Below are 16,164 nucleotides of genomic sequence, written 5' to 3' on the forward strand. Positions count from 1 at the left end.
GTTATGTAAAAACTTTGCCTCAAACACATAATCACCAGCTACATCATGTCATCAGGTGCAGTAGCATGGCTCTTATTGTGAGAGGCGAGCTGCTATAGTTACAAAGTAGTAGACTACTGTAGGCCACTAGCACTTGGCAACAGTTGAAGTATAGTTATAGTAGTATGAGTTATCAGGGTTCCTGCTTACAGTCATTGTGTTTGTGTGCTTGTGCTGCTACTTTTGAAAAGGTTAAAGGTCACCATCGCGTCATAATTCACACTTGCCTCGACATGTTCTGAGTTTCCAACTTCCACCCATTTTTCTGAGATATCTGATAGCACATGAATGCACACTAACGCTAAGTTGTCTTTTGAACAAAAGCCTGTACATCTACAGTAGTTGACCCCTCACACTCATCCACTCACTGTTATGCTCAGAGAGGCAGAGACAATGTCCCATGTGCTGCTCACCCTCTCCATGCTACATTAGAGAACAGAGCGGCAACATCATGTGATTTTCCGGCAGCTCGGCCATATTGGATGCAATATGGCCGACATGGGTTCAGCAGTACAGTACGTCTTTAAGGCCATGTCTGAATGACTCTTGGTTGAAAAGCAGCATGCTTGGTTGCATGGACTTCCTTATTTGGCGGCTCAGTATGAAGGAAACTTTAGATCATTCAGAATGGAGTCACAAGATCAATGGAGTTGCATCTTCAAAGCAGATTGTTTGCGTGTCACTTCCAGGTCAGATTCTAAGAAGAGAGAGAGAGAGAGAGAGAGAGGAGAGAGAGAGAGAGAGAGAGAGAGAGAGAGAGAGAGAGAGAGAGATATGTGAATAAGAGCGAGAGAGAGAGAGAGAGAGAGAGAGAGAGAGAGAGAGAGAGAGAGAGAGAGAGAGAGAGAGAGTAGACATTTGGTTCACATTGGTGCTCATTATGACTATCTAGGCTTGGTTGAGAGGCCTGTGATCACTGCTATCTCCTCAGAGCAGCAGCATACAGCAGCTTGGAGACATCAAATGACTTTGTCCTTGATAACACACACACACACACACACACACACACACACACACACACACACACACACACACACACACGTACAGCTTTGTGCATGAAACCACATAACAACATAGCGGCAGGCAAAGACAATTATGTATGCAGTTCAGGTCATACACAAGCATAATAATATATTATACCGTAGGCACTGGACACTGACTTGGGCAAAAGCACAAGTAAAATGCCTTCTTGTACTGTATGCATAAATACCCAGCAAGAGAACCATATGTGTGTGTGTGTGTGTGTGTGTGTGTGTGTGTGTGTGTGTGTGTGTGTGTGTGTGTGTGTGAGTGTGTGTGTGTGTGTGTGTGTGTGTGTGTGTGTGTGTGTGTGTGTGTGTGTGTGTGTGTGTGTGTGTGTGTGTGTGTGTGTGTCATGGTGCTGCTCTACTAGGACAGGCCTGCTGCGATCTGTTTACAGAGTCTCCAGCTCTGCTTCAGTGTGTGTGTGTGTGTGTGTGTGTGTGTGTGTGTGTGTGTGTGTCGGGAGGCACCATCGACCCCAACACACACACACACACACACACACACACACACACACACACACACACACACACACACACACACTACAGTATGACAGCAACAGAGTGCTGATTTAAGGGGTCAGTGACAGAGAACGGTGTGGAGGCTGTGTCTGTTTGGCTCCAACCAGGGGAGAGCAGACTATATTGTTTGCCTTACTGTACTGTTCACACACACACACACACACACACACACACACACACACACACACACACACACACACACACACACACACACACACACACACACACACACACACACACACACACACACACACACACACACACAGGGCCTGTGTCTCCAGGGTGTCTGTGAGTCTGTGAGGCCTTCACTGTGTGTTGGGGTTTCTGTCACCACAGAACAGACACACACCATACACTCAACATAAATCCTAGCCAAACAGATCATTAAATCAAAATCACAAATCACACACTATCTGTTTCGAGGGGACCAATGCTGCTTGCCTTCACCACTCAAGGTTTTGCCATGACTGTAAAAGTTCCATGAATATAGTGCAAGTCATTTGCATGGGAGGCAGAAAGGGTAAAGAAATCATTCTATTCTTAGATCAAGAAAATACTCGAAGTAAATGAGTCGCTTATTCATTTGTGGCACATTCTCTTCCTTTACCGTCACTGAGTGCCCCGCTGGTAGCGAGCGTTCCAAAGCCTTGCTCATACTTTTTAAAGATATTTCCAGCCGTTACCACTGTGGATTCTACATCATATGACCTCATTGCGACTGTATCTCACTCCTGTACTTATTTCCTGTATTGAAATAACAGTGAAATACCCTGTCAGTCCTGTCTTCCAGTCAAGGATCACTCCTTGGCCAGTTGTGGTCAAATTACATGATGCCATGTGAGCAACACAAAGAGCTCATTGTCAGACGCAGAAGCGATCTGTGATGAGTTTCCCTGGCGGCTCTGTGGCTCTACGACATACTTCTGACAATCTGACTCACAGCCTTTTTCTGCATGTCACCATCTTTTCCGGTCATTCTCCCACGATACGCTGAAGAAGTGCTGGAAAAGGGATCTAAGATGAATCAGTCACTTTAATTGCCACATACAATAAATGGACAGGATTGTGTCTTGCTGACATACAGGACAGGATTGTGTCTTGCTGTCATACAGGACAGTGGGTCCAGAGTTCCACACAGTCCATGCTGGCACAACAGGACTTTACATGCAAAGTGCAAAAGGAGAGTGTGGACAGACCTACCTAAATCGCTTCCATAGACATCACTGTTGCATTCACCCTGTGACACAGAAGTCAGACATCTTCATAACACATAATGCCATTTGGTGGATTTTTTTATTGATTTAATTTTTAATCTAAAGCCACTTATGTGCACCATGAGTGCATGATGTGTTTGTTGCCCCATGGGAATGCAAGCCCTAACTGTAGTAGTGTGATACAAGCTACAGGAGGACATCCTGTAATCCTTAAAGCTGGGAGGAAGGACATATATAACAGAGTTGCAATGTCAGACATATTCATAAGGATTTGCACCTGGTTTATCTTCCCTTATCAAATTCTTTAGCTTGTGTAACTTTAAAGTGATTGATGGCGCCTCTCTCTTTTGTCCAACTTTCTACAAATCCCGACTGATTGCGCTGCTCTCCTGGTGATAATAAAGATAATTTGAATGGATGATGCATAATAAAGCTGTGTGTATTCACAGTCAGATTGCATTTCAACAGTAATCAATGTTGCGGATTATTGATCATGTTCACCATTAGTGGCCTCTAGCAATTACAATGACCCTTTCACCTCCTGTGAGGAAACTCGGTCTCTGTTTCACCTCCCTCACCTTGCTGACCCACTGCCAGCTGCCCACCTAGCAAACACCGGGATAAAACCCTCGATTGTCTAGGAAGCTCTAGGGCACCTGAGGCCTGAGATCGCTGACAGACCTGGAATTCAGACTTGTCAGTAACCACTCCACTCTCCAAGCAGAAGTTCCATAATCATATGGAGGGTTAGAAAAAGTTCAGACCAAGTGAAGCCAATCTGTCTTGACGTGATGATTTCTCCACCTAAAATTTACAAAGGGAGGAGAGGTGAAATTTTACACATCACACCCAGACCGTAGCCTATTATGAGCTAGCAGCTGCTAACAACCTCACAAGCCCTCTGGTATCAGGCAGCAAAACCTGCTGAAACATACCAAGTGTGTGAAAACAGTGTCCCAGGCAGAGGGTCTTCCCCCATGCTGGTGCCGATGGCTCGTCACCCTTGAAGCAGGCCAGATGCCTGCCTGGGCTGTTTTTATTTGGGACAGGGGCATTGTTGCTGCAGGGCCTGGGACTCCGATCTGGGCCGAGCTGAGGTGAGCCAGGTGTCATTACCCTCACATCTGACACGGAGCTACACCACGTCATCACCCTCACATCTGACACGGAGCTACACCACGTCATCACCCTCACATCTGACATGGAGCTGACGTCATCACCCTCACATCTGACTTGGAGCTAACCACGTCATCACCCTCACATCTGACATGGAGCTAACCACGTCATCACCCTCACATCTGACATGGAGCTAACCACGTCATCACCCTCACATCTGACACGGAGCTGACGTCATCACCCTCACATCTGACTTGGAGCTAACCACGTCATCACCCTCACATCTGACACGGAGCTGACGTCATCACCCTCACATCTGACACGGAGCTACACCACGTCATCACCCTCACATCTGACATGGAGCTGACGTCATCACCCTCACATCTGACTTGGAGCTAACCACGTCATCACCCTCACATCTGACATGGAGCTAACCACGTCATCACCCTCACATCTGACATGGAGCTAACCACATCATCACCCTCACATCTGACACGGAGCTAACCACGTCATCACCCTCACATCTGACACGGAGCTGCACCACGTCATCACCCTCACATCTGACATGGAGCTAACCACGTCATCACCCTCACATCTGACATGGAGCTAACATGTCATCACCCTCACATCTGACATGGAGCTAACATGTTATCACCCTCACATCTGACATGGAGCTAACCACGTCATCACCCTCACATCTGACACGGAGCTAACCACATCATCACCCTCACATCTGACACGGAGCTAACCACGTCATCACCCTCACATCTGACACGGAGCTAACCACATCATCACCCTCACATCTGACACGGAGCTAACCACGTCATCACCCTCACATCTGACATGGAGCTAACCATGTCATCACCCTAACATCTGACACGGAGCTAACCACGTCATCACCCTCACATCTGACATGGAGCTAACCATGTCATCACCCTAACATCTGACACGGAGCTAACCACGTCATCACCCTCACATCTGACACGGAGCTAACCACATCATCACCCTCACATCTGACACGGAGCTAACCACGTCATCACCCTCACATCTGACATGGAGCTAACCATGTCATCACCCTCACATCTAACACAGAGCTAACCACGTCATCACCCTCACATCTGACATGGAGCTAACATGTCATCACCCTCACATCTGACACGGAGCTAACATGTCATCACCCTAACATCTGACATGGAGCTAACATGTTATCACCCTCACATCTGACACGGAGCTAACCACATCATCACCCTCACATCTGACACGGAGCTAACCACGTCATCACCCTCACATCTGACATGGAGCTAACATGTCATCACCCTCACATCTGACACGGAGCTAACATGTCATCACCCTCACATCTGACACGGAGCTAACCACGGCAGAGTAAAGGCCTTTATCTAACAACAATAACAACTGGGAACAATGAGGCCAAAGCCAGGCTGGTGAAATGGAGTGATGTGGAATGAGGCTTCCTGGCATCTGGAGGGAGAGCTTCAGATAGTGTGGGAATGCTGTAGGGTTATTTGTCAGATTTAGACATTTATTCAAAGGAATTTGTAGCTACTTATCACTTTATGTTTACATAGCTATAATTCCAAAGCTATTTTTAATCAGATTATTTTAACTTTTTAATAGGGGTTTAGCCCCAATGAAAGCAGCATCAGGTCAAACATAACTTTTGCTACAGATCATCAACAGGCTATCTTGCAACAGTCTAGTCAAAAGCCATATAAACAGGCAGTATTTATTACTGTATTTAATGTAGCCTATAATAAGCACCTTCAGAAAGCAGTTACTCCAATATCTAACCAGCAGGTTAGGGGTCAAACCCATTTATTTGACCATTAAGCAAAAACAGGGTCACGTGACCAATTAGCAGAAGCGCTCGAGCAGGCGAGGTGAATGGTGCTGCCGGGCCGGGTGCGCGTGGAAGGTGACTCCAGTCTCCAGATGGCCGCTTCACCTTTTACACTGGTAGACAACGGATTACGTTAGATATTACCGTCTCTACTCGTTCCATGTAACGCTACTTTTACCTTCATTTTACAGTGACGCCGGAGGTAGCGTCAACTGTTATTTATACAGCTACTTTGTCACCAACGGTGCAGAAGAACCAGCCGTAACGTTACTTGTGTTGTTCGCTAGCTAACGCTGGTGGTGTGTAAACCAGCTAAACTAATAGCGTTAGGTAGATTTTGTAACCTGCTTGGTGTGTTTTTTTTCATCGACGAAGGAACTGTGAATTGGAAACGCTCTGATGTCACTGTCAAGCTATGTGAAGCGAGTTAAGAAGGGTAAGGTTATTCATAACTAACGTTAGATTGAACGAGTTTTTATGGCCCTTTGTTATTGCTGGATGCAGTGATGGGGAAAGTGATGTTGTTACGTTGCTGCTTTTAGCCTGACTGCTTGGCAAGGTTTGTGAATGATCCTCATTGTGCGCTGAATAGACTAGAGATAATGACAACACTGTGGGGTTTGTTCATTAAGTGATGTTTACGTTTGAGTCGGCCCTGTCAGTTATCTGAGAGTTGTTGATAGGGTAACGTTAGTCTACTGGGCGAGGGTGTATGATGTTGAGAGACCCGAAACACCTTACGACCCCAGCTAACATCACTGATGACGCGTCCCAGCGCATGCCGAAGTATGTATTTTGAATTGTATAGTAAGGTTACTAGTTACTACTCTCTAAATGTCAACTTTATTCTGTAACCTGACAGTAAGCTGATAATACTGACTTTCCGGGGAGACCGCTTCCCCCCTGACACATTTCTCCAATGTTACCTTGCAACGCAGTGTCTATAATACGTAATTGCAGTATTTTATTTTGCTGCTACACAACCATCTTGGTTAACACCCCCCCCCCCCCTTTATCAAACAGGTGTTAATGCTCACTCTCCATCCTTTCCTATGTAGATAAGTGACTGTCCCTGACAATGAACAGTGTTTATGTCAATTAATTATATTGGGGAGAAAAATCTATGAAACCTCACAAGAGACCTAGAAAACATGCTGTTTTTTGTTTGTTTTTGTTTTACTAATAACAGTCTTGTGTTTTCCAGCGCTGAAACGATCGTTTGAGGTGGAGGAGGCAGATTCGTCCACACACCCCTCGCCCCTGACCCGCCGGACTACCAACCCCCTCCGCTCATCCACGTCCTCCGCATCCAGCCAGCGGAGCTACGACCTGAGCTCCCGCAACTCTGACTACTCCTCGTCCAGAACCTCCCCCTCCGAGTCCTCCAACCCCCGCTCCCCCAAGACCGGCATGAGGCGCGTTGAGCTGTCAGGGGGTCGCAACCCAGACACCGCCTCTTCCCGCCGCACAGAAATCTCCATTGAGGTCTCCTCCAAGCAAATTGACAGCTCGCCCAGCGCCGGTATCGCCCGCTTTGGCCTCAAGCGGCCTGAGGTCAGCCTGAGTAGTCGGAGTACCCCCCTAGACAGCTCGTCCACCCCTCTCTCAACCTCCACAAACAGACGGGCAGAGCTAAGCATGTCACGGCCGCACGAACCCCCTGCGCCTCCCAAGAGGGTGGACTCCCAGCCGGCTTCAGGCCTGCTGGCCTCTAGGATCCCAGAGCCCCCTCAGAGGAGAGCAGAGCCCCCACCCCGCAGCCTGAGCCCCGTGGAGGGGGCCAACAGGAGGCCAGAGATGCCCGTCTTCAGACAGCCAGATGGCTCTGTGCCAGGCAGGGTGGTGGAGAACAACAGCCACCCACCTCCAGCACCCAGCGCTCCCCTGCCCACCCTGGTGGAGCCCAGGGTGGAGAGGATGCAGTCCCCCGTCACAGAGACCCCAACAGACAGTGAGTATCTGCTCTGCTCCTTTGAACGTGCTGTCTGCTTTTCATTTCCAAGCTGAGTCACTTTGATCAAGATATTACCTGGGTTGTTTTGGAGTGAGCTACTTGAAGAGGATAAAATTAGGGGTTTGTTTAGTTTTTCTAATGTGCCAATTGACTTTGTTTTTGATGTCAGGTTTGGATGCAACTGGTTTCAGTAAGGCCTGTCTTTCTTAATCCAATACCTGTATGATAGCAACAGTCATTCTGAGTTTTAGGCTTGATGTGATGTTAACTGGTGAAATCAGTTGAGGATGGCTGTACAGTACATGGTCTGACATTCTTACTGTAGCTTTTTGATCTTGTCTATTGACAGTTGTTGTTTCCGGTTAGCTTCATCTCACAACAAACTCACAAAGTCTTTCTGAGAGGCGGACACACACACACACACACACACACACACACACACACACACACACACACACACACACACATACACACATACACACAGAGATGGGCAGTATTTTAAATACATGTATTTCAAATACGTATTTCAAATACATTTGTGTATTTTGTAATTTGTATTTGGCTGGACCGAGAAAAATAAGATGTAATTTGTATCAAGATACTTTCAGACCTTGTATTTTGTGTATTTTAAATACATAAAATACTTTTTTCTTTAATTTTATGTCATTTTATTCTCAAATTGACACATTCTTACCATTGACTGTGGAGAAAAATGTTTTAACATGTCACTTCTACTCTACCTCTGATTGGCTTACCCTCAGAACAAACTCAACCACAAATCAGAGGCAGAGTACGGTGAGTCTTGAGTCAGACTTCACATCACTTCTACGTCTAGTATGAAGCCTTGTATTGGTGGAAATTCCCCCAGAGATAAATTACTAATATAAATTGATGATTAGATATTGCATGCACTGGCCTATCTGCAAATGAAACGGTTTACTGCATATTCAAACCAGTGTATCATATTAGAAAGACACAACTAATTATCTTCTTAATTAAAATTGGAAAAGTGGGTGACAGTGTGTGTGGCGGCAGTGTGGGTCATGATTGTGATGTCATCAGTGATGTCATCAGTGATGCCACTCGATCAATTGTGATGTCATCAGTGATGTCACTCGAGCAACTGTTTGCCCAACTGTGATGTTACTCAGGCAGTTGTGATGTCATCAGTGATGTCACTCGAGCAACTCTGATGTAGTATGAGCCGATGGCGCACATTTGCACGATGGCACCAAGGTGGGTGGGCAGTGTCTGTCTGTCTGTCAGTCATGATTTTGGGAGCCCGTGGAGCCGGCCATGGCACATCATATCCAGGGATACTGTTATGATGTCAGATATCTAGGGAATTGATGAATTGACTAATTGTTGCAGCTCTTTATCAGTTTTTATAAAATGTATTTTTATGTATTTTCAAAATACAAAATACGTATTTGTATCTCAAATACTTTTTCAGACCAGTATTTTGTATTTGTATTGTGATACATTTTTTGAGCAAGTATTTGTAATTTGTATCAAAATACTTTATGATGTATTTTCGCCCATCTCTGCATACACACATACACACATACACACACAGATCCAAACACAGCAGCAAACAAAGGGGCCTGTGAAATGTGCAGTGTCATATGAATCGTAATTATTTTTTTCCAATGTTTATTTTAGATTTCTCCTCTGTTTATTCTCCAGCAGCAATCCTGTGAGCTCAACGGTCTAGACGATCTGTGAATGTAGGTCAGGGAGGGTGATGATGAGAATCACAGGGCTGCTCACAGGACAGCAGTAAAGATGAGACTTATACAGTCAAGCAATGTGGCTTATTAGCAAGCCACCTTTAGCTCACTGGAATCAGCTGCTGGACTTAAAGGATGAACAACTGTCAAATTAGCTCTGTTGAATATAGGTGTACACATGTTTTTTGCTGCTTTTAAAGAGGAAAGTTTGATGATTAAATACTACATGTAGTACAGAAAGTAAGGTAGCCAGAGAAGTTACTGGCTTACACCATACGCCGAAGCAACGCTCAACCTAAGCTCAAACAACCTACGCTGAACCCACAAGTTTCATTTCGGCGTCCTTGTTAACAGGCGAAGCCGTTCACACCAGCCGCACCGCACGTGTGCCTTGCTCATGCCTTGCTCGGGCGATCATTCAGGATTCACTCCTATTTTCCAAGTGTGAAGCGCGAAGCGTGAAGCTGCCGTGCGGCGTGCATGAAGTGAATGGAGGTTGTGAGGGGGGGAGCGGCTAGTGAAGCGGCTCCGAGGCAGGCGCTGAGGAGGAGAGTGTCTGGTGTGACCTGTTAGGCGTGAGCTCACGATCAGCGTGAGTCAAGCTTCAGTTCTGCTTATGTTAAGCGCCTGGTGTGAACAAAGGTTTAGTTTGTGTGTGTGTGTGTGTCTGTTTCATGCACGCCTTCTCTGTAAACTTAATGGACTTTTCCATGACATAATTAGGTCTGGCCTCACTACAATGCTAAAGTTTTTACCAGCTGCGACAATGTGTGGCTGGTATTGTTTTCACCATGTGTTTCTCTGTGTGTCATCATGGCAAAATGTGGGCCTGGAGACACCTACTGTAGCACAGAAGCGGTTTTGAGTACTTTGCTATTATGTTTATACTGTATGTCTGTTTTGTCAATGCGATACTGTTACAATGTAACCGTGGAACACGCAGTCATGAAACTATACATGTGTCTAGTTGAGATCACACACACACACACACACACACACACACACACACACACACACACACACACACACACACACACACACACACAAGTCTGGAGGTCAGACTCTATTGAAGTCTAAAGCTGCGTTCACACCGACCTATTAAAGTTTTCCGCTGGCATCGAGTTTACATACAAAGTCAATGCAAACAAGCGATTGAGCGTATATTCGCCCGGGAGAAAAATCGCTGGGCGTCCGAGCGATAGAGACAGAGCGATAGGGAGAAAATACGCTCGTCGCTCGAGATGAAATATCCCAACTCGAGCGAAATTACGCTGGCATCAGTCGCTCGCTGTTCAACGCTGATTGGCTGCTGTGTTGAGAGTGAGTCAAGGATCCCACTGGCTTGGAACAAACCGCTGGTTTATTGTGTGGCAACAAACCGCATTGACAGCTGATTGACCGGCTGACAGCTGACATGAAGTGAAGTCTGTACTACCGGTTAATTTTGTTGTATGGGTAACTCTGCAATGACAATAAAGGCTATTCATTCATATAGAACTCACGTTAGGAGCACGCTGATAAGCTTAGCTTGTAAACAGCTACGGTGGCTCGTAGTGGACAAACATCATGACATTGCGTAACGTTATAGCCCCCAGATGTCTGTCAATTCGTGTGCCTGTTGACGAGCGATTTAATCACAGCGACAGAGCGATTCCAAAGGGTTGAATCAAGCGACAGAGCGAAAAATAAATATCTCGGTGTGAACACAGCTTAATAGAAAGAGACATCTCATCATATTACCAGCCAAACTGCAGCATCACCTGTGCTCTCTAACTCATAGCCTTGCTCATGAGTTTCCTACTAACTCCAAAATGAAAACAGGTCCTTTAGTCACATCCTGCAAGGCTTCCTGTGGTCTGAGGGGATGAAATCAACAACATTACAGAGACTTGCTCTTCTATTCTTGAAGTGGGAGCTGCCTGAGAGCTTAGCCCTTATGAGCCGTGACTCAGCAGCCCTGATATGCAGCGTCTCTTACCACAGCTCAGCTCAGGGGCATTTCTGGAAGTTCCGCCTCAGTAAAACCAATACTTTATGAAAACATCTGGTTAAAGCATGACTCTCAGTTTGAGTTTCAGCGCTATCCCCGCACCACATGTTTGGCAGGTGAGTCAGTCGTGGGTGAGAATAAAAACAACCTCAACATCGTCCAGGTAAGGAGAGGTTTTGAATGATTTGCCTCATTGAACAAAAACACATACAAACTATGGATGGGCATTTTGAATACATTTCCATAATCAAAATTCAGGAAAATTAATGATCAATTATCGATAGCGTAATAATAATAATAATAATAATAATAATAATTTTAATATTAATAATAATAATAATAATAATAATTATTATTATTATAAAAAAAATACTCTGGTAATAACGTTGCGCGTTCTCGGCCGGCTACACTGACGATGCCGCTGTGTAGTAAGAATATCAGACACTAGCGCTGTGGCCAGCTAAACAAACATGTTACATGACAGGGTACATATAATGTAACCTAGCTAGCTAGGCTACTGTACTCACATTTTGAAAGTAGGACTCAGCTCACCGGCCGCGGCTTCCAGGCTTATAAACTCGTGACAAAAACCTCATCTGTCCTGATGGTCGAGTTCCATCCAGCTGCTCTCAGTCCGACGAGTGGATATTATTAGCGTTATTTGCCACGAGATGTGTGTGAATTGATTCAGGTGGGTGTTAGCAGCTAAAGGCTAGCTGAGTCCATGCTGACTGCTGCTACTTCATAGTTCATAACGTTATAAACAAATAAAATTACTTTAATTGACTTAAACACGTGTACCGTTACTCACACTTTGTTGAAAGTTAGGAGAGAAGTGTACCAAGTTTCATAGTTATAACGCCCTCAATGAGGTCCGCAGACCACTGGGTGCGTTTGTTTGTGTCTCCGGCGCATGCCGGTGTGAATTCCCCATGCCCCGCCCAGCCAGAAAACTAGAGACTATACGAAGCTCCACCTCACGTTAGTTGGCTGTGCAATGGAGTGGGGCGAGGAGGAACGACTTCCACCCAAACCTAGTCCGCAAAAACAAAACAAAACAAAACAAAAAAACAATAATCGATCAAAATTCGACATGATCGAATTCATTCCTCAACGATCAATTATCGATTTTCGATTATTGATGAACATCCCTACAAACTAGAGACCATCTTGGATCAGATCACACAAAACAAATGTGGGTGTAAAAGTGTGTGTGTGTGTGTGTGTGTGTGTGTGTGTGTGTGTGTGTGTACACGCCGCACGCGTGTCACTAGAGCCTGACCGATATGGGTGTGTGCGTGTGTGTGTGTGTGTGTGCGTGTGCATGATGCAGTGGCTTCTGAATCTCTCCACTCTCTTGCGAGTTCCTTGCACTGTTTAGTTTCCCCTCTATCATTGTTTATCCAGAGAAGCCCGTGTGTGTGTGTGTGTGTGTGTGTGGAGCAATGTTATCTGGAGACAGACAGCTGTGTTCATGTGTTGTTCTCTAGCTAGTTGAGGACTATCCAGGCGCAGGCAGCTGGGAGGTGTTACATTCCAAATCTGGAGACCATAAAACGCTCTACATAAAAATAGAAAGCCTCCAATTTCCACTTTTTCTGCTGCATGTTGCCTTCCTCAGTCTCTCTCTCTCTCTCTCTCTCTCTCTCTCTCTCTCTCTCTCTCTCGCTGCACTTCCTTGGCAGTCAGTTTGCGTTTACTTTTAATTAAACTTTTGCCTCGTGCAGAAGAGTTATTGTAGAGCTTTTTCGGTCCCACCGCTACAGCACTGTTGAATCAGTCGGTTCTTTATAGGAGGGAAGGAAGGATGCATGCTAATTATCCAAAATGTAGCGTAGCGTACTAGCGTCAATAAGAGGAGAAGAGGCAGGGGAAAGTGAGTGGGTTAAGTCTCAGATGACCACTCCCCCTGCTTAGCCCTGCTGTGTGCAGGGAGGGAAGGGCCTGTGAGCAAGAAGAACACAGGAGAAGCCAAGAGGAGATAGGAGGGAGAGAGACGGAGCGTGCAAGAAAGAGTCACATTTCCTGTCAACTCGTATCAGGAGGGAGTTGGGAGTCAAACTAAACGGACAGACGTCTCTGCTTTGACGACGAGCCCAAAACTACAACATGTCGTTTGTGTTTGGCAGCCGTTTTATTTTAGATTCAGATTGACCTTGATGTTTTCTTTTGTTTTTAGATGGGGAAAAACTTCTGTTACCCCAAGGTGTCACCACCATATCCTCTGTGTGTGTGTGTGTGTGTGTGTGTGTGTGTGTGTGTGTTTCAATGTATGTGTTTTATAGGGGTGTTTGACCTATTCATTTATTACTTGAGGGCCCATAGGATCTTTAACTATGACCCACCCTCGTGTGTGTGTGTGTGTGTGTGTGTGTGTGTGTGTGTGTGTTCATGGTTGAGAGTCTTTATATATGCCTTCACACAGATGACAGGGATAAGAATGTCTCCACCGAGGCAGAGTGGCTGATGAACACGGTGATAAGCGATAAGGTTGTGGTTTTATGGCGGGTTGTCGTAAAGTACAAGGTGCTGTAATGACATGCTCTGTTTCTGTTGATTTGTATTGCTGTCAGCAGCTGCATTCATTCAGTCTTCTGCTGCTTCTAACAGGATATGATGTCATGTGTTTACACACAGACACACACACCCACTCATTCATTCTGTGCACAGTTCATCTTGGTTTCCTGTCCCATGCCTTGACCTTAATATAGTTTCTCTTGGCTGCAATAATGTAACTTTGGATTTGTGAGATCATGACCACCAGAAATCCATTGTGCCATGCTGCCAGATATGCGTTTGACTCAACTCCACCAGTGGTGCGGACCAATCGGTGTCCGAGGAAGGAGGAGGCAGTCCTAAGTGGTTGAAGTTAGCCCGTGATAGACGGTGATAGACAGTTTGTTCAATCACCTGCCAGGTGACAGTTCGTTCAATCACCTGGTATTTTTTGAAAGTTCTAACTTTAGGTAAGGTGGTTTGGGTTCAGAGTGTGTATTCATGATGGACTGTGCTCCCCTGTTAAAGTAGATTAATTTAAGTTATAATTTGCCATTGATAAGGGATGAGTTGGATGAAACTGGACCACCGTCACACTAAAGATGGGCGTCTTCTCTATAGTGAAAGCCACACACAATAGTTGCAACACTGGGATTTCAACATAACCCTGTTCCCATACCGGCCGCCCACTCCCTGTCATTACTGACGCTGACCTCCCTCTGACCTTAGGAAGCAATTTGAGCACTTCCTTGTGTTTATTAGTCCAGAGGCAGCTTTCCACTTATTGAGAAAGGGAACTTGTAAATGACATGAGGCAACAGCCATGATGTTAAAGGGAAGAGCAGAGTTGATCTGAGGGAGTCATCAAGGCTTAACGGGGAACTAGAGCGTGGCCACTTTATGTGATGTGCTCTGTTTAGCGTGGAGCTAGCTGTTGGACTGAGCTGTCATGCATTGTGATTTGGCACTTTGTCTTTCTATTATTTGCCTGTTATTTGACCATGCAAAGGGGGCTTTAAGTGCAGTGTTATGTGGTGTCCTGGGTGTAAAGTCGGTCTGAATGAGGAGAACATGCCTGTAGGGGAAAAGGAGAGGTGGTGATTGATGGGAAAAGAAGACTTTAGTTCATGTAATTTCTCTCCTTTCTCCCCTCACATACCTGATCCAGGATCTATGAAAGCTCAAAGCTCACAAATATATCAAACATTGATCCTCATCTCAGAGTTAACGGATCAAAGTTAGCCTCGAGGGTAATGAATAATAATAATGGCTGTTTGCCATTTGAATTGGCCCTGGAGGCGAGTGCTTCTGAGAGGGGCCTTTGATGAGGATGATCTTGAAGCTGAGTTAGCAGTAGTTTGGGTTAATGAGTTATTATCTTATGATCAATAGAGTCTTGTGCTGGCCTGCTGAGCATTCACCATATCAAGAGAGTACATTCATCTCCTTCACACACACATAAAGGCCTATTGATACGGCTGTGGAGGAGTTGGCTAGAACCAAGGACGTGTGCATGTCACAAGGGATGGAAATGTTTTCACTGATAGTTTATCCTGTGTGTGTGTGTGTGTGTGTGTGTGTGTGTGTGTGTGTCTGTGTGCGTGCCTGTGTGTGTATGCTTGTGTGTGTCACTAGAGCCTGACCGATATGGCATTTTTGTGAACAATACCGATTTTAGAGAGAGGGGCGGGGGATCACTGATTACCATTATTGCAGCCGATATCGTTATTTTTTTTCTTTTAGCTAGAATGAAAATAGAGACCTTTTCTGTGGATTATTGTGCACTGATATGATGCAGGGGTAGCCTACTCCGAAGGCTGCTTTCTTTAAAGAAGTAACTTTATTAAAGAATATTTAACATTATTATACATTGTTGATAGAAATTAACAGTAGGAAATAAAGATTAAATAAAACAAATAGCTAAATAAACAGCAGTCAGTCCGACAGACAGACCGAAAGAAAAGGTTATTTCAAATGGGAGGATGCATCGCTTGTTAGAAGGACCGTGTTACAGATTTTACTCATAAAACAAATAAAATATGATGCATTATTATTCATTAAACTATCTAGCATTATATAATTAAAGCTCCTTCTACTTCTCCTAAAGCAAGAGAGACTTTGTCTGCCTGCAGCAGCCCCCCCCCTCCTCTGAGCGCTCTGAAACTGAATTTCTAAATGACCGTTCAGATGATGCTCTGACCATTTCAGGTTGAATTATTTATG

The 16,164-nt window shown here is 45.2% G+C and overlaps 1 protein-coding gene across 5 annotated transcripts in view; it reads left to right on the plus strand.

The window, feature by feature from the left end:
* septin9a (septin 9a) overlaps positions 1 to 16,164 on the plus strand; it is a 92,035-nt gene that overhangs the window by 46,679 nt on the left and 29,192 nt on the right. For 3 of the 5 annotated variants that reach the window (XM_083650263.1, XM_083650265.1, XM_083650264.1), the window contains one exon: positions 6,976 to 7,722. The exons of the other annotated variants lie outside the window; for them this stretch is intronic. In XM_083650263.1, coding sequence (XP_083506389.1) covers positions 6,976 to 7,722 — 747 coding nt within the window. The remainder of the gene's footprint in view (positions 1 to 6,975; positions 7,723 to 16,164) is intronic. 5 annotated transcript variants of the gene reach the window in all.

This window comes from Poromitra crassiceps, assembly GCF_964638095.1.
Source record: "Poromitra crassiceps genome assembly, chromosome: 13".
Classification (NCBI taxonomy): Eukaryota; Metazoa; Chordata; class Actinopteri; order Beryciformes; family Melamphaidae; genus Poromitra; species Poromitra crassiceps.